At 41.6% G+C, this 19,566-nt stretch overlaps 1 protein-coding gene across 7 annotated transcripts in view; it reads left to right on the top strand.

Annotated features, from left to right (window-relative positions):
* Positions 1 to 19,566, top strand: part of ACTN2 (actinin alpha 2) — a 123,459-nt gene that overhangs the window by 92,228 nt on the left and 11,665 nt on the right. For all 7 annotated transcript variants that reach the window (XM_019549815.1, XM_019549820.1, XM_019549819.1 and 4 more), the window contains 8 exons: positions 133 to 280; positions 2,360 to 2,510; positions 10,269 to 10,377; positions 11,715 to 11,855; positions 13,651 to 13,833; positions 15,310 to 15,444; positions 16,060 to 16,239; positions 17,853 to 17,999. In XM_019549815.1, the coding sequence (XP_019405360.1) occupies positions 133 to 280; positions 2,360 to 2,510; positions 10,269 to 10,377; positions 11,715 to 11,855; positions 13,651 to 13,833; positions 15,310 to 15,444; positions 16,060 to 16,239; positions 17,853 to 17,999 (1,194 nt within the window). The remainder of the gene's footprint in view (positions 1 to 132; positions 281 to 2,359; positions 2,511 to 10,268; positions 10,378 to 11,714; positions 11,856 to 13,650; positions 13,834 to 15,309; positions 15,445 to 16,059; positions 16,240 to 17,852; positions 18,000 to 19,566) is intronic.

Below are 19,566 nucleotides of genomic sequence, written 5' to 3'. Positions count from 1 at the left end.
TTTGGACATACATTTACATTCTGAGAGCAACATATTAAAGTCTTGTGTGGTCTGTGACTTTGGGTAAAGACATGTGAGATAAAAGGTAAAAATGAAAAATTTTTCTTCTTCCCTCCCTCCAACATTTTACAGGATATTGCTGGTGCTTGGCAAAGACTTGAACAGGCTGAGAAGGGCTATGAAGAATGGTTGCTGAATGAAATACGAAGGCTGGAACGACTTGAGCACTTGGCTGAGAAATTTAGACAGAAAGCTTCTACTCATGAAACTTGGGCATATGGTAAGTAGACCTGGTTTAAAGTGTATCAGACATTTCTAAAATTGCTGGGTATTTGCCAAGCAAAAATTGACTGGGAAGTTATTTGGGTAGTTTTCTAAACCTCAATTTAGCAATGGTGACCCCAAAAGCTTTGAGCTTTCTGCCCTGCAGTCATCATCTTAACTCATAGGATATGAAGTTAATTACATTTACCATTCAGTTACCTTGGCTGAGTGTCTTATGGAAAACTAAAGGAAGTCTTTACATGTACTCCGGTGGTGGGAGAGGGGCCGCTTTTATAAAGGGGCTCTTGGGACCCGCTTTAATTAAAGCACCCGCAATGTCTCATGTATTCAGCGTCACTTGTTTGATAAGCTTTAGTTAAAGCACCCCTGCCACCATTTTGAAGTGTGGGGATGCTGAATACACATGACACTGAGGCTGCTGGAGTGTGCTAATTACTTCCACTTTAATATTCTTACCCGGGATTTTTATAGAGATCACCTCACGATTTGTTGCTGGCAACCAGTCTCTCTCATTGTTTGCAGCCTGGGCTTGTGACAAGTTAGTCAGGGCTGCAGTGAGTCCAAGAAGGTTCTGGGTACAATTTTAGTTAACAGCAACATGAGGTCCATTGAACATCAAGAAGGACAAAGTCAGTCCTCTACTTTAAGGGCCAAACAGAACTACATCCAGGCTGTGCTTGAGCCAAAGTCCCAAAAGCAAAGCTAAACTGAACAAAAGAAGAAAGGGAAAACAGCCTGGCTCTTTCTTTGGGCTTTTTAAGATCATGCCTGCTCACAGGCAGCCACAATGTTGCCCCATTAATAGAGATTTTACACATTCAATTCTCTTCTTATGTAATCCTTGTCCCAGAGATTTTCAATTCCCAAGTTCAAGCCTCTATGTAAAATTCAGGCTGAAGACTTTGACTCAGTTCAGTGTCATACTTCTAGCTAAGCAAGTCAGAGTTTGAGTATTGCTGGATCATCACAACAGCTGGATGTAAATGTTATGTCAATTACATGATCAGATGCTCAATCCTGTCCTGAGTTCAAGTCCCCAGCTCATAGTTCTCTGTCCCACTACTGGTCCAGTCTCACCTTAGTCAGAACTGTTAGGGGCCTGTGCTAGTTTTCAGACCTGGCATGAGGTTCATTTGGGACCTTACAACACTAGAATATCTATATAATACCCTCCATCATACACAACTGCCTCCATTACTTGTGCCTAGCATGCCCTTTATCTCCTGCACACAGCCTTTGCTGACTCTTTCCAACCAGAATTTAGTCATACTGCCTGAGTGGACCATGTGTAGTTGTTAGAAACATAAAAGTCAATAAATGACTACCAAGGAAGTACCAGAAGCGAAATGCTATGTAGAAGTGCTAAAAGCCTACTTAATGAAAATATACCACAGATTGTGACTCTGGTACAAGGGAGATTTACACACAAACAGATACAGGGACATATCTACAAGCAAAATAATGATTCTCCTTTGGTCTTAAAAATCTCTGAATCTATGGATTAGCATATTGTAAAAGGAGGCTAATTCAGAGAGGTCAGTAAGTTTTCTGCATTTTCACTTTAAAAATCAACAGCATTTAAAAAGGCAGCCATTTTTGGAGATTTTGGGGCCTGAGGGTTTGGGGCCTGAGTTTGACAGAGATTAATGAATTTATTACTAAGATTTGTTCTGAATATAGAAATCTGGTGTCTGGTTTCATAAGCCAGGTCTACACTGAGAAAAGGTTTGCTTGCTACTATAGATGCAGCTTACACCAACAAAGAGCTTCTCCTAGTACAACTTATTTATACCACTTTAATGAGTGAATTAAGCTATCCCAGCAAGAACACTCTTGTACTAGTATAATGGGTCTGTGCAAGGCTTTTGCAGGAATAGAGGGTAACCCCCAAAATCACACTCCTAAACACCATCACTCTCAGCAGCAAAATCAGTTTTGTCACTGATCTTGGTAGGGCCAGGATTTCACCAGTGCTGGATTTTGGATCAGAGCAGCTGTACCTCAACTTATGGCCATTGTAGTAATGAATTAGGAGCAAGTGAGCAAGTGACTGCTTCTTCTATGTTATTTGTAGGCAAAGAGCAGATCCTACTGCAGAAGGATTATGAATCAGCTTCGCTGACTGAGCTCCGGGCTTTGCTGAGGAAACATGAAGCTTTTGAGAGCGACCTGGCTGCCCACCAGGATCGAGTGGAACAGATCGCTGCCATTGCCCAGGAGCTGAAGTATGTTCCATTTAGAGGCACACAGCTGCTGACATTTAACTGATAAACGCTTTCCAATAAATTCCATAGTGTCATAGGTACAATGTAAGAATGCCACAGATAGTTTCATAAGTACATTATCTGAACAGGTCACTGAAACCTTTCTCTCTTTTCCTTCCCTTCATCTAAATATAGACATACAGATGAATGTGGTTGTTTGAGAGCAAACATTTTCAGCCTGATTTACAGTATGCTTTTCTTTCTCTAGATCTATCAGTGGGTATTTTGTTGGGGGGGTGGGCCGTTCATGTGAGCAGCTGGGGGAGACAAGCTGTGAAGCCATTGTCATAAATTACAACTGTCATTTTATTTCCATATACACAATATAGATTGAATATCCCAAGATTATATTTGAACAAATTCTTACATTGATGTAGCTTGCTGATCCTTAGCGAGAGTGCTATATAGCACACTGGGATGCCTTGAGATTCTTTGAAGGGTGATACACAGTGTTAGCACTGGTAGGTGTGCATACATGATTCACAAGATAATTGCAGAGATTTCAGATAGGAATCCATAGTTTTAAAAGCATTCTGACCTGTTGTGATCTTTCTGAGTTCTTTGAAACAGACGATTTGCTCTAGTATTTTTCTGTAGTCAAAAAACAAGAGAAAATTAAGAGCTGGCATTTTCCAAGGGGTGCCTTGAGTCTATCAAGGGGTGCTTCATGTCTGAAAAGGTTGGGAACCACTGATGTATCTCATTCCATTTCAAAAGGTTTTACATAAGTATACAAATTTGTGTTCTATCTAGGTGTAGGCAGTCTACTATTGTTTTTGCAATTCCCATTACAATAATGTCTGAAGACTTCACAGTTGTTGACCTACTTATTTTCAGAATACACCTGTGAAGTGGTGAAGTGCTAGTATCCTCATATTACAAATGGGACAGTGAGGCACAGTAAGTGACTGTGGGAGTAAGGACTTTAACCCAGGGGCTCCCATATCCCAGCATGCCACCCCAACCCAGACCAGAACACACAATTATGACCTATTCAGATGGAGAATGCAATTAGGTGAAGAGTCTAATTCCACTACACACAGCCTGGTTCTACATTACAGGCATTTGCTGGCATGTCTGCATGTGGATCAGAAGTGTGAAGAGGTGTGTGATCCCTGTGCTGTGCAGAAGTGTGCAGAGGTATATGATAGCTGTGCTGGCAGAAACCTAAACAGCAAAATGGAAGTTTTACTGGCATACCTTGTTTTGCTCCTGGGGTGTAGTTTTGTTCTATTTGTACAAAGTGCAGCTTTGCTGGTACAGCTGTGCTCCCTCTAGGAGCACTTTGCCAATATTTCTTTATTGGTAAAGTAACCCTGGTGTGAACATAGCTTTAAACACATGCTTAATTTTAGTTATGCTGGTAATCTCACTGAACATAAGGTTTTTATGCTGGAACTCAGTAGTACTATTTCCATGCTTAAAATGAACGTGCTTAAATATTTTGCTGAACTGCAGAGCAAAACTATAAATCCAACAGTAATCACTGTGGACCTGTAATTAGAACGAGATTCTGTGAGTCGGGACATTCAAATGCTGGTCCCATCCCTGCCATTGATTCTCTGCATCATCCTTGATAAGTTTCTCTATGATCTCTGTGAGTTTGTTTCTCCATTTCTTAGCTAGGTAGAATACCTATTACACTGAATATTGTACAAAAAAGCATTTATTTCCATTTTGAAAAAGGCCATGATTTTAAAACTTCATTTTTCATGGGGTCCAGTTCTGCTTCTATGATCGTGCTCTGCCTGCCTTCTGAACACTGGGGAGTCTTACCCTTATTTATGCTCCTGAGGAAAAGTTTCTAAAGAGCTTGTCCATGATACTTGCCTATTGCACCCAGGAATTCTTTGGGGAAGTTCACCTCATCAACTGACTCCCCCTCTGCCAGGGCTGAAGCAACTTACAGCCCTGAGAAGCTCAGTCAAGACAGAGAGTTTAAGAATGGCTCTGGGGACATGCTCAGAACCACTCAGCTAGCCATGCTGATCATTTTCTGGAGGGGGGGGCATGAAGTAAGAGTGAGCTAGTATGGCATGCTTCACAGCAAGCTTCAGTAGCTCCTCTACACTAGAGAAGAAAATGTCTAGCAGTTTCTAACTCTAATTTTGCTCCACAAGCATAAGAAATATTGGAAAATTGGTAGAGACTGTCTGACAGCCATTGCTGTTGTTCTTAGCACTGTACCATCTTCCTCTGTACGTTGTATGAAAGGCCAGTTGACCATCTTTGTTACAGCTCCAAACATCACTACTAATGCCAATGGAGTTAGATTGGAATGAGCAACAAGGTTTTATCTTTGAAAAGCATCCTTATGATGGACAGGGTCAGTGGTGCATCTTCTAAGTTTATATTTTGCAAACTACAAAAGACCATGTCCAGGTGGTTAGAAAAGGGGCTGGATGGGAGTGAGAAAGAATACACAAGCTCCCTTCCTAACACTGGCATTGACCTACTTCCAGCTGAACTAGTTCCTTGTTGCTTGGTTTCTAGAGATGCCCATAGGATACCATAGCTCCTGTTGACTTCAGTGATGTTGTACATGGTCTCCTTTGAGCATTTGTGAACTCAGCTGTAAAATGGAACACCATTGCCCTGCCTCTTAGGTGGGATATAAAACTAAATACGCTTAAAGCCCTTGGAGAACGTTGAATGAAATGATTGTTGTATAAATGGCAAGTACTCAAGCAAATGGAAGTATTTTTAGGTGCTGATTTTGATAAGCTAATTGGAAGTTTCTCACAGAATCCTATTTCAGTCTCAGTAGGGGTATTTCTTAGAAAGACTGTGCGCTTAAAATATGCATGTTAACAAATATGAACTTGCCCATTGAAGTCAATAGGGCATCTTTCTGTTGAATTCTTTGGTCATTGGTTCAGACCCCTACAGAAACCAGTATTGTCCATGTCCACAGTCCATGGCAGCACGCCTGCATGCCTTTTGGTAGTCATCTCTTGGCCGCCTGATGATTCTATTTTGATAGAGAACAATTGCTGAGTGCCCTTGAACTGTACTTGTTACAGTTCAGTGTCAACTCTGATATTTTCTGCTACAGCAGCTGAGTCCACTAAGAGCATGAAGGTTAAAGTTGTTAAAAGCTTGTTGATTGATGGTGTTTGGATGATGGATGTGAGTGTGTGTGTATGTGAGAGAAAGAACAAATTCATTCTGGTTTAGATGTTGTTATGCTGTTATTCTGTGCCAATCTGGATAGTCCTGGTAATCATTGCCATGAGACATCACAGACCTTGGATAGGATGCTATTTAAAACCCAGAGAAAAAAATGGATTTCCCATTTATAAATCTGTAGATGTTATGTATATTTTGGCTAAGCTGTATGCCAAGGTGCTAGTAATTTATAGTGCAATGCAGTGATTCTAAGGTGTTCAGTTATCATGATCAAAATTTTGTAGTATATTTTCATGAGCCTCCCTTTGGCTCTGGGCGTATGAACAATTTACTCATGATATCAGGACAGGGCTTTATTGTATGTCAGCTACACTTCAGTAACGGCATGCTCTGATCATTTAGGCTAAGTACAGATGTTCAAGAAACCCAAGACGGAAGCACTCTAAGTACTTTACTCAAAGTGGCTTAGATTAGTGTGGGAGCAGACAGAAGTGACATTAGCCCATGGTGTATGTGGGAGAGGGAGGGGGGAGGAAGCAGGCTGTGCTGGCCGAGGCCACCAGACTGAGAGCACTCACACATGCCTTGCAGAAGGCAGCAAGAGCAGCCCCTTTCCCCACCAGTTGGTGGCTGTCAGCAGTGACTGGGGAGGAGGGGAGTGGATGCCCCCTCCCCCAGCTTGCTGGCTTAGGTCTTGGGGAGGGGCAGGCTGAGTCAATTCAATATGGGGGCTCCATTATCCCCCACCTACTCCCAGCTCCCAGTGTGATGAAAAGTGGCACAACCTGAAGCTGCAGCTCACAGCTCACAGCTCACAGCTCACAGCTGCAGCTGCAGCTGGGGGAATGGAGCCCATTTGCCATGCAGACCTGGCCCAGCCTCCTCCAAGATCCAAGCCAGCAAGCTGGGGGACCTGCATGGCAGGGGACTCTGTTCCTCCAACCCCACTGCCTGGCCATGCAGGGAGGATTCTGTCTCCTCTCTGTGACAGCTCAGGGGTGAGGTTGAGCTGGACCAGTGCTTACCCAGAGCAGATGTGCACTGGCCAAAGCTAGAAACCCATCCAGTGAGGGGCCCCAGGGATTCTGACACAATGGAACCTACCTTGATTCACAATGGGATGTGGTACAGACATTCAATAAAGCACTCTAACCTTGAGTGCTTTAGTCTGGTACCATATCCATCCAGGGTTAATTTAGAGCAGGATCTGCCACATTTAAAGTGCTCTATGTACTGTGAACATCTGTACATTTATTGAATGGTAAGTGTAACACCTAGCCTTAGTAAATGGAAACTAAACTGTGGGCCTCGTTACATGTTGCATGTTAAGCTGCTCATACGTTAGCACTAGGTTGAGTTTGAAACAGTCACACCTTAAGAATAAAAACCTTCTCTGACTGTACCCCACCTGCACAGCTGTGACTTACCCCTAGAAGGCTGGTGGGCAGGGGCCTGACTAGGAGCTACAGCCGTGAGTTGACACTACAAGGCTGGTGAGCGAGGACAGGCTTCTATCTCTGCTCTGTGTGTGTGTGTGGGGGGGGGTGTGTGTAAGAGATGGTGTGTGGGGGGGAGGGCAGGAACATGAAGCTGGGAGGCAGAGAATTAATGGGATGGAGTGGGTAATGAAATAGGAGGTGGAAGGGAAATGGGGTGGGGGAAGGGCAGTGAAATGAAGGAAATCAGTCACTCTAAGGAGATCTGAAAAGAAGTTAAAAAAAATTTTTGAAAAGACAGAAAGAGGAAGTAAATTCAAGAAACTCATTTTTTAGTACATTGGGATTTGGGATTGAGGCATAAGGGATGCTGGTCATGCTTCCTACAGTGGCTGGGAGGTGGGAGCAGTGAGGAAGGGTACTTTTGGCAGACTTACTGCCTGGGAAGGAAACTCAAGCTCATGGGGACTTGATCTGGCCTCCTACCTCCACTGCCCCCTAGACTCCACTCCTGGACCTGTCCATGCTGTGATTTGGCTAGCTGGCATGTGCTGTGCAGGCTGTTTGCACAGGGTACACCCCCAGGGATGGGAAAGTAATACCCCCAGGAGCAGGAGGGGAAGTAAAGTTCAGGGGATAGAAAGTTTCTCCACACAGAAGCGGGGGGAGGGGACACTGCATTGTGGGATGCTGGAGGACTGCAACTCGAGCAGCTTGTCTGTGGGGAGTGGCCACGAATGCATAGACCGCAAACTGGGTCACATGGATTAGAGATAAGCCTGCTCTGGAGTGGCATGACTTTAAGCTACCTAAAGTGTGCTTAAAACTAGTTTCAGGTGTTAATATGTGGCCAGTCCAGGGGGTGAGGAGCTCCAGGAGCTGCCTAAAATTAATGTGTAACAAAGCCCCTGTAGTAGCTTAGCCTTTAGCAATTGTGGTGCATCTTCTCTTTACATTAGGATAAGGGAACACGGGCAGTTACTACACAGCAGGTGACATGCAGTAAAGCCCCTTCTCCTTTTACCCTGAATTAACTTGTTTGCATATATCCTCAGTTTAACAACTTATTTTTAGCCAAAAAATGTAGTTTCTGACCTACATAGATTAGGAGAACCTTTCATTTCTGAGAACCAGGGTTCAAATAGTGCTTATGCAAGTGAACCTGACCCTGTACATACCCAAGTATGTACTTAACTTGGTTTTTGTGACACTACTTATGTACATAAGCTTATGTACTTTGTTGCATCAGAACCATTAGCAATGAGCCAAATGTGAAGTTTTTTGGAAACAAGTTGTTTTTAGATGTTCATACTGTTAACTTTCTTTCTTAGTTTAAAAGAAGGGTGGCTATTGGTCAGTGAAGTCATTGATTTACACCAGCTAATGATCTGGTCCATTATTTTTGACCTTGTGATGTTCCTCTAAAAAGAGTGTTGACAATCAGATTCTTTTCCCTATTTGTCCGTATAACAAATCTGTAATATAAACTGGCAGTCTGCTCGATAAAAGCCAAGGGAAGATAGCAGGAATGTAGCTGGTCATAACTGACGTAAACTGGCAGAGCTATTTAGGGCTTTTTTCTCCACCACCCTCCAGCACTCTTCATTACAAAACACCACATAACACACTAAAGAAAAAAATTGCAGCCAAAATTTGCCTTATCCCATTTCACTCCAAGCATGTATTTTTTAACCTCCCCAAAAGTCTTACTGTGTTCATTTTTGGGCCCCCCCAGTACAGAAAAGATGTGGACAAATTGGAGAGTCCAGTGGATGGCAACAAAAGTGGTGAGGGGGCTGGGGCCATGACCTGTGAAGAGAGGCTGAGAGAACTGGGTTTATTTAGTCTAGAGAAAAGACTGAAGGGGGGATTTGATAGCAGCCTTCAACTACCTGAAGCGGGGTTCAAAAGAGGATGGAACTAGACTGTTCTCAGTGATGGCAGATGAAAGAACAAGGAGCAGTAGTCTCAAGTTGAAGCAAGGGAAGTTTAGGTTAGACATTAGGAAGAATTTGCTCACTAGGAGGGTAGTAAAACACTGGAAGAGGGTTCCCAGAGAGGTGGTGGAATCTCTGGCCTTGGAGGTTTTCAAGACCTGACTAGACAGGTCTAGACTAGACTAGAGCTGACACCCCACCCCTGGCTGGGATGATCTAGCTGGGGCTGGCATAGGTGACCTTCTGAGGTCCCTTCCAACACTCATTTTCTATGATTCTAGGCTCCAGAGTCAATTAGTGCTGTTCTATGAATGGGGTCTGGACACAATTCCTTCCATCACAAGTCTGGGCGGTCTTTATACCACTCCCAGTCTTGGAAGCAAGGGATTATGACTGGAATCCAAACTTATGTCAACTCTGTTCTTTCTGTATATTGTAAGCCATTACATTTCATCCAGTTCCTCCATGTTGAGCCCAATAACAAGGGCTAGAGTCAAATATTTCAGTCATCAGGAAATTAACATGCCATAGACAGTGAACATGAATGTCTGTGGTGATTTTGGTGCCTGAAACTCCTGCAATGGCAGAGAATTGATTAGGTGGGATATGCCCCTCTGAGTGTCCTAGCCCTACACACTGCTACCACTGCATTACTTAACTGGCTGCAATATGGCTTTTTTAACATGAGAAGAAAAAAGATAAGTGTTTAGTAAGCACTCTTGCAACATGCACACTTGGGCAGAATTTTTTGCTCCCAGGTGCTGCATTTGAACATGTGCCCAGGACTGCAGCACCTTGTGGCAGGTCAGTGCAGCCCTGGCTGGCAGGGGATCTGGGGGGCCAGCCTGCCAACCCAGGACTGCTCTGCCCCAGCTCAATGTGCAGCAGAGGGACTGGCTGGGGCACGAGGGTACTCCAGTTCAGGGCTAGCCAGCAGCCAGCCACCACAATAAAGCACCCTAGCCAGCCCCGTCAGCATCTACATGTGTGTTGCTGTGCACTAAAGAACTCCACTGTAAAATCATAACTGTGTTTACAAGTATTAACCTGTGGCGGAGTTAATTAGTTTCTTGTGGCCTAATAGGGCTGCACGTGTAGAAGTTGAGACTATACCATGGAGCTAATTAGGCAGCTCTGCAGCAAATGTCTTATATAGATGCACCCCCTGTCCATTCTTTCAGAAGCTGCAGCTCTTTTTTGTCTTCACTCTTTCCTAGTGAACTGGATTACCATGATTCTGTAAGCGTCAATGATCGATGCCAGAAGATATGTGACCAATGGGACAAACTGGGAACACTTACTCAGAAAAGGAGAGAGGCATTGGAGGTAAATTTTACATCAATAAGCTGCTGGGTTTTTTTTAATGAAGCTCTAGGGTTCAGAAAAGAACCACTATTGATTTTTAATGCTCCAAACCTGGACTGTAATAACCCTTTTCTTCATTTTTCCACTTCAATTTGCTGTGGTTTGATTTGCCAAATACATTTACCTACTTTTAACAGATTTAACAGTGCTCTGCTGACAGATATGATTGTAGAGCAGGAACAAAATGAATTTGTCTCTCAAGAGGTGGTTTATAGCACCACCCTTTGGGAATGATGCCTAAAAGCGATATCCATTAGGCAACCACTTTTCTGTATTTGCTTCAACAAAACTCAGACTGAGAGGCAAGATAATGGCAATGGTTTTGTAGACTTTTGGATGACAGGGATTCCTAGGCAGTGAGATCCATCTTTATTCAGGTTATGTTTACACTGATCTCAGGATTATAGGAAAGTAGGGTTAGAAGGCACCTCATGATGTCACCTAGTTCAGCTCCCTGCTCAAGGCAGGATCATCCCCTGAAGAAGTGTGGGATCAATACTACCCACCTATATCTTTCTGCAGTATGTTTAAAACTTCACTGCACATTGTTTAAGTCGAGGAAGTTCATCAGAAGCAGCAATGCATTCCCCTGTTGCTGAGAGCTGGCCCTTTTATATCCCCCTTTTGTATCCCGCTCTCTGTCTCTGCTGGCCATAAGGAGAGAAAGGTCTGTAAGCCAGTTCCTAGAAGGGCTCCACTTTGCAAATAAGAAACATGATATAGATGGTTATGCTGCTGGCTACAAGGTGTGATACAAACAAGGAAAGGCAGGTCACATGGCTCAGATTTTTAGAATAAAAGCAACCTCAGGGTTGACCTGAAAATAGCTGTATAAACATTCCTTGAAATCCCTAGGTTGCGTCTTCCTGGCTTCCACTGAGGGCAGAGGGAGGCAAGGCTGAAATTTAGCAAATATGTGCTACTATTCCTTTTTATATATGAAAAAAATGACCAACTAACATTACATTAGTAGAACTGAACTTGTTTGCACGTAGGTACATTAAAATGAAACACCTTAAATAAAAAAAACTGCAAAAAAAAAAAAATGTACTCCCAATCCTTTTTTCTAGAGGGTTAGGCAGAGGCTTAATTTTATGAAAGTTTAATATGCAGGTAACTTTAATGTGAGTAGTCCCACTGACTGCAGTGAGAACCATCAGGCGTATTAAATTGGAGAGCCAGAAATGATTGGTCACTTTTGAAAATGGAGGACATGGCAAAAGGAACACTAAAAGCATGTGTTAGCTTGCACTATAACAACAATGAATTTACCTGTGTACCTTTGCTAACCTTAACAGAGGACAGAGAAGTTGCTGGAAACAATTGATCAGCTTTACTTGGAATTTGCTAAGAGAGCTGCTCCTTTCAACAACTGGATGGAAGGCGCAATGGAAGACTTACAGGACATGTTTATTGTTCACAGCATAGAGGAAATTCAGGTAAGTGGGAGCATGCTTTTAGTTTCCAATTCTAAAGAAATCAGGAGAGGAATCCTTGTCTTCTTGTGGCATGAATACATATATAAGAGAAAACATATCTTACCTTGAAATTATCTTTCTAGGAGAATGTCTTCTCTGTTGTATAAGACTTTTCTATAAAGAAAGATGAACTGCAAGAAGAAATGGCCCTTTCAAGAAAATAGGCCCAATACTTTTCCCCTTGGAAAGAATTCATAGCCAGAGATCTAGAAGGCAGAAATATAACTATAGCTTACTTGTAAACATCATTTTAAGGGATTCATTTTGTTTTTCTTAGGCTGTAGTCAAAATCAAAGTTACAGTAATACATTTGTGCAGCTGTACTGAAAGGATGCTGTCAGGTATTTACTACCTACATGTAGACCTGAATCCTGCATCATAATACATTAGAGAGGGACAGCTCAATTGGTGGCAGTTAACATGCAGTCCCCGATGGCATCTCCCCACCTTGCAGTGGAAGGAGGCCCCAAAAGACTTCATGTCACCTGTGTAGCATGTGGGCGGGGGGGATTATGTGCTAGTAGCGCAGTCCATGTGGTGGGGTGAATTCCTGGTGGCTGTCCCCACAGCATGGGCTTCTGCAGCATGTGGCCCCCAGCAAGGGTGTCAGTTTCATGTCCTCTTCCCCTGTGAAGACAATATACATGTGGGATAAAATCTCAACCCTATTGACATTAATGGTAAATTTCCCATTTGTTTTCCATGGAACTTGAATTCAAATTGTGAACTCTTTGGGTATGTGCAGAAGTGCTCTATGCACATTTTACAGTGCTGTAATCTAGAGCACTTTTTATAGCATGATAAAGTTATAGTGCTTTTAAACATAACAGAAGAGCAGTGATTGGGGGTGGGGGGTGGACTCTGAGCCTCCCTGCACTTTCCAGGCTAGGAAGCAGGGGGCACTCCACAGTCTCCTGGGGCTTCTCCACTAGTCAGAAATTTGACCAGCATACAGAAGTTATTTAAAATACAGTGCTTCAAATGTAATGCCTCAGTTAACAAGGGTTAATTTAAAATGCTGTACCCATTTAAAGTGCTGTAAAGCCATGCACTTCTGTTAAGTCACGGCAATAACGTGCTTTAAATGGTGAAAAAAGAAATTCTGTACACAGCCTTCAGGTCACTGAAGAGGAAATTTGCAATGAAAAATTGTAGTAAAAAGACTTCCTTGGACCAGTTGATCATATTTTGCTGATTTTTAAGTAGTTAAGAAACAGTAGCAGGATAAAATGGCACGTTTATTAAACGCCTGTTTTTTTCTAACAACACTTGAGTTTAATAAAACTGCAAAGTTAAAAAAAAGATATTTTTTTTACCTGTCAACCTCTCTCAGTGAATGAATGGTAACACTAAGTGGTCCAGTTTCACTTTTTATGCATTAGCACAAATATTAGATTTTCAGTATTTATTGCAAATAACTCTCTCTCTCCCTCTCCCCTTTGCCATCTCCCCAAATAAAAATAACATTTTAATGAATTGCAACTTTTCTACTGAAGTACTTAGGTGTGGTAGTCTGACAGCAGACAGGCTGGCAGCTAACTAGTTCAGAGAGGCATGAGCTTTTATAGGCAGCAACCCATGTCATCAGATGCTAGGAACGGACTGCAGTCCATCAGAAAAAGTAGACTGTTGCCTATGAAAGCTTGTGCATCTCTGAACCAGTTAGTCTAATGTATTTATATCAGGCCTTCAACACCACAGAACTGTGATTCTAATGTACAATACTAATGCTCTCCCTCTTTGTTTCTGATTTCAGAGTTTAATCACTGCCCATGAACAGTTTAAAGCCACTTTGCCAGAGGCAGATGGTGAAAGACAGGCTATCCTCTCAATCCACAATGAAGTTGAGAAAGTTATTCAGAGCTACAATATGAGAATAAGTTCAAACAATCCTTACAGCACTGTCACTCTGGATGAAATCCGCACCAAGTGGGAAAAGGTACTGTATTCTCAAGTGGAAAGACTGTTGCAGGAATACTGTTCTCATTTATGAATAATGAGAATGTGCAGGAAACTTGGCTGCAGTAATTGTGAATTTTCCACACCCTGCCTTGACTCCCCTTTGCAAAAAATAAATAAATTAATTAAATAAAATAAAATTTAAAAAATTGCCAGATGATCCCATAACACTCAGGAGGATCTGTGCCTGTTATCCATGTGTAAACACTTCAGGAACATGCCCAGGATGAAATTTTTGTATTAAAAATCATTGTTAGTCTGGACACAAGAAAAGATATGGTAATGTGAAATAAAGTTACTGGCTAGAAGAAGCTTGGATGTGATTATGAATAGTATGAGTAGCTGGTGAGAGAAGAAATATGTATTAAGAAAATGTCAAATGTATTTAACATTGCTAATCAGGTTTCAGTTCATTTGTAGAGAACAAACTTAGTAGGTCATTTGGATAACTGATATATGGGATTGAGAGGAGAATTTGGCTCCCATCTTAATTTTTATTCTATAAAGTGTATTTAAAACACATTTTAAATGTTAGATAGGGGTGCATATCTTAAATTTACCTATGAAGTAAGATTACACTAACCTGAATTGCAATTGCTTTCTTTATTCATATGGCTATATAGTTAAAGACTGCGAATACATATTTCAAGAAACCAATTGTGCTCCCTTTGAAATTAAATGAAAACTTGCCAGGCATTTCAGTGGGTGCTGGATCAGCTTCCTGATCTGCTTTTGGAAAACACTTAAAAGGCAAATACAAAGAATAACCACGAATATTCACATCCATGCAAATACACAGTATACAGTGCAAACCATGGAAAGCTGATTCAAGCAGGTTATGAGGCCAAAGCACTGAGACCCAAACTCAGATTCCATGTAACAACAATGCATTGCGGGCAAAAAATAATTTCTGGAGCTCACTTACCCAGACTCATCTATATTCAAACCAAGCCCATCATATCTCTTCTCAACCTATCCTAGAGGCTCTGCTTAAATGAAATTCTGTGTGCCAATTAAAGCTAAGTGAAGTTGATAGGAAGTAATTTGCTCAGAATGTGTTTCAAAAGCCAAAAAACCAAAACCCAACAACAAAAAAACCCGAAGAACAAACCTGTGGTGACGAAATAAATAGTCTTAAACTTGAATGCAGGAAGAGGTAAGATTTTCTTTGACTTAAAATTTCATCTTTCTGGTCACATTCCCAGCTTTAGTTTCAAGTTACTAAAGGAATGTTGACAATGGCATGTTCTATACAAAAAGGAGTTTAAATTGCTTGGGGGAGCCACCCAAGGCACCTTCTATTCTATGACTTCCGTTTTCAAATTGCACTTTAAATGGAAAAACTTGTGATTAACTTCAAAAATCACCATCTACCAGGTCATGCTCTATTAATTTTACAAATGTGATCTGATCTGAGTTACTCGTATTCATCCTCATGCTTTTGGCACCCTGACAGGTGAAGCAACTTGTGCCTGTGAGGGATCAAGCTTTACAGGAGGAGTTAGCTCGTCAGCATTCTAATGAACGTCTTCGTCGCCAATTTGCTGCTCAGGCCAATGTCATTGGACCATGGATCCAGACCAAGATGGAGGTGAGTACCACTCAGGCTGTGAAGAATAGGTGTCTGTACACACAGCATATTGGTGGCCTGGACTGCAATGCTCTGGCGCTCCAAACAATTTTTTAGTATCTGATGAATTAAGCTGCTGCTTGTGATAGCTTATGTATCTCTCATTTAATTAGGCTATAAAGTGCAAATCTACCCTGCCTTCTGCCACCCAAACAAATGCAATCAACTCCTTTAAAGGTTTTTAAAGCAATGAGAGATCATAAAAGCTAATAAAAGCTCTCTAGATAGATTAGATTAGTTGTTTTAGAAGAAAATGAAAGTTGTAGAATGGGGATTTTTAAAGGCACAAAGTGTTGATAGTTAAATGGAGTTGTACCTTTGAAAATCAGTTCCTAGACGATGATGATTATTACTTCGGTTGTGATCTTTTCACAAAGACAGCATGGTCCTGATGTTGCCTCCAGAGGTAAGTGTGCATCTCATCTGGGGAGTGTAATTCAGGGTAGAATATGTTCTTTTTGTGCAGAGGGTTATATTGTTGCCAACTCTTAGTATGAAAACATTGCTTTTTCATGTAAATGCTTGGCAAATTAATAAACCTGCAGCTTAATTCTTTTATTTGTTTCCATGTAATAGGAAATTGCCCGCAGCTCTATTGAAATGACAGGGCCTTTGGAGGACCAGATGAATCAACTGAAGCAATATGAGCACAATATCATCAACTACAAAACAAATATTGACAAGCTGGAAGGAGACCATCAGCTTATCCAGGAAGCACTAGTGTTTGATAACAAGCACACCAGCTATACCATGGAGGTAGCTATGAATTCACTACTGTTCTTGTCAGGCATTCTGTTATCAGATTCATTATAACCCCCCTCCCTGATCTGACAGGGATATAAAACAAGGCAGAATTTACTAGACTTTTAATTTATTAGCAGCAGAAGAAAAACAGGTTTCTAAGGTTCAGTTTGTTTTGACTTGATTTTGTGACTCAAACAAAACTTTTAATCTTTTTAAAACTAAAATACCATCTTATCTGGCCAGCTCAATGCTGAGGAAGGTCCTAGCGTTGCTTCTTGTTGAGGTTTTATTTTGTCTACAAAAAGGTGGTGTATGGATTATTGACCAGGTAAATATTACTAAATATTTCTATTGGAACATAAAGGCTATATCTTTGACTTCTTTAATAATTTCTTTTGACAAACAACTTCATTTTCTGAAATAGAATCTTTCCTGGCTCTGTTCTTTCTTTAAACTCAAGGCTTTTCTACCATGACAGCACTAAGTCTTCTTTCACTTTTTTCATTTATTTCCCATGACAAATAAACAACTTTACAATGAAGGCTGCAAGCCTGCCAATACTTACATCTGAGGCACTTTCCATACTAAGTTTTCCCATAAACTAAATGAAACTACCTAGGTGCATAAAGTGACTCATCAGTTTTAGTGTTCAAAGAGTTTGGGGCCAAAGGTAAGAAAGTGACTTTAACTAGAAAGTTTTGGAGACAATGTTGTGCCAGCCAAATACTTCCCAGAATTAAGCCAACACTCTTGAATCCAAGTGTTGTAAACTAAGACAACAATGGATTATGTAGCTAAAATGTGCATTATCATCCAGCATTGAAACAGGACATGAATAGATACAAGTTTAGGAAAGAATTCCATGTTTTTCTGTACATCACCTGTGTGGTGGGCCAGTAGGGGGTGCTCCTGCACTGAGCCACCTACTCACTGCACCCAGCCACCTTCCAGGCTCTGAGTGCCTCCCTGGGGGTGCCTCATGTCCGGCTGACCCCCTTCCTGGAGCACACCCGCTAGCCTGGTGTAGAGTTGCCACCACCCAGGGACAGGCTTGATCCTGGCACTGCACCTTCTGGGAAACATAGGCCTAGTAGCCCTCAAGGGTACTTGACTCACTTCAAGAACCTGGGGTGCTTCCATCAGCTGGAAGCAGAAGTAGTTGTCTCCCTTAGTCAGCTGAACCAAGGGGACCCCAAGGCATAATCTAGACCCACTCCCAATAAGTCTCCCATGCTAGGTACAAAGGAGAACTTAGAACCTACTAGAGTGCCCAAGCCCATCACCCAGGTATATGATGCCAGTCACGTAGGCAGAGGGAGCAGGTTTCCCCCCTCCCTCAGGAATGGATCCAGCTCAGGTTACCTAAAGAGATAGGGTAAGGTGTGTATCCTCTGCTGTGCCCATCCTAACCAAATTGTCACAGAGCAGAGTTTTGGGGAGAACCAGAGGTGACCTTCTGCCAGAACCTGTACTTCTGATGTATTCATAGTAATAGGTTAGAGCTAACAAGCAACTTTTCATATAAATATTCCAGCTGCCATTGTTTTCTCTTTTACTTTCCTTTTTTGTAATCTAAATAGCTGTTTTATGACTAATTTGAAGAATCTGTGTGTCCTCTCCTATAGCATATCCGTGTTGGATGGGAACTCCTCCTGACTACCATTGCCCGAACTATCAATGAAGTTGAGACTCAGATCCTTACAAGAGATGCCAAGGGTATCACCCAAGAACAAATGAATGAATTCAGAGCATCCTTCAATCACTTTGATAGGGTACAGTACTCCTACATTTTCTATACTTCCAAAAAGCAAGTTTCTTTTCATTTTAAATGTCACTGTCTTAAAAAAAATCCAAGATGTATTAGAATAGATCATTTCATGAGTAATAAAGAAAAATAAAAGAGGAGTCATATTCTCTTAAAATCATAGAATTGATTATATAGATGATTTAAAGATAAATTTCTGTTCAAGTTTGATATATAATGCAGAGCAAAACAGCTGATTCAATATTTGCATCAACCTATTAAAATAAAAAAGAAAATAGGTAATTGTATATGGTACACAGAGATATAGTCCCTTACATTAAAGCACTAGCCTGTTATATGCTTTCTCCCAGTACCAATTCCTTCCATCACCGGGTTGTGCAGAATTGCTTGCCTTGACCCTCTGGGACCACTGGTTTTAAACCAGCCTTGGCTCCAGAGATCTGCACACACACACACTCACTAACACTGAACCCATTCAAGGCTCAGTGCCTTTTCCCTTTCATCTTTATCCAATTAGCTGAATTGTTACTCGCACTCCTGAAACCAAATTGGTTTACATGCACCTGGATTTATTCTTGTATACATTAGGATAGTCACTTGGTACCCGGCCTTTCAGAGAAAAACAAAACTTTTTGCATTAGAGGCAAACACATAGGGTGTTTATACATGTGCTCTGGGAGAAGGGGGAAGACACTCTAATTAGAGCGACTCTCAGAGCTGCTCTAATTAAAGCACCCAGAGCATTTCATGTGTCAGTGTCCCCACACTCAAAGCTTTTTGAATGAGCTTTAGATAAAATGCCCCCACTGCCATTTTTAAGCTCATGCTGATGCATGAGATGCTGGGGGCTGCTGGAGCACAGTAATAATTACCATACTCCAATGTACTATAATTACAGCATGTTGTAGCAGCCTTGCTGATCATGTATAGGCACCCATAAGTTAAAAGAGAATAGATCACAGGAGTCAGTGATAGATTTTATGGAAAAACTAAATATAATTGTAGTGCAATGTAATTCCTCTTTCCATTCAGTAAGAAAGCAGAGGATAACATCCTAGAGACAACAATAAATTTCCCAGGGTAGGAAGCTAAAAGGCTTTCACAGTGCACTGGAGCAGATAATTGAGCAATTAGAGACATTAAAAGCAGACAAGAACATCAGGCACAGATTTATTACACCATATAGTTTAAGTGAATCTATTAAAGAAAAGAAGGAACTTTTCACAAAGATGACCGATCACAGCAGAATTTGCACTGTGAAGTCCCCACAGATTTGCTTGCTCCCTAGATAACATGGCTGAGGAGGTAATGCATAGTTGGCAATCACATCCCATTTTACTTTCTTTTTCAGCCTCAGTTTTAACTTTTTAATTTTCTATAGCCACAAACAAAATTGGAAGGTCTTGTGGGTCATGTGAGCCATGTGTTAGGGGCCACTGGGTATAGCCAGTTCTAGCAGTTAGCTCTCATGAATTTAGAAGAAGGGCTTTTTGCCCCCCTAAATAGCAGCAGTGCCAGCTGTCACAGGCCAGCTGGCACTGTGAGTGTATCAATTTTATCACAGGCCAACTGGG

The sequence above is a fragment of the Crocodylus porosus genome, unplaced genomic scaffold, assembly GCF_001723895.1.
Source record: "Crocodylus porosus isolate Cpor-Errol unplaced genomic scaffold, CroPor_comp1, whole genome shotgun sequence".
Taxonomy (NCBI): domain Eukaryota; kingdom Metazoa; phylum Chordata; order Crocodylia; family Crocodylidae; genus Crocodylus; species Crocodylus porosus.
The sequence above is the reverse complement of the archived record's forward strand: the minus strand, read 5'-3'. Positions and strand labels throughout refer to the sequence as shown.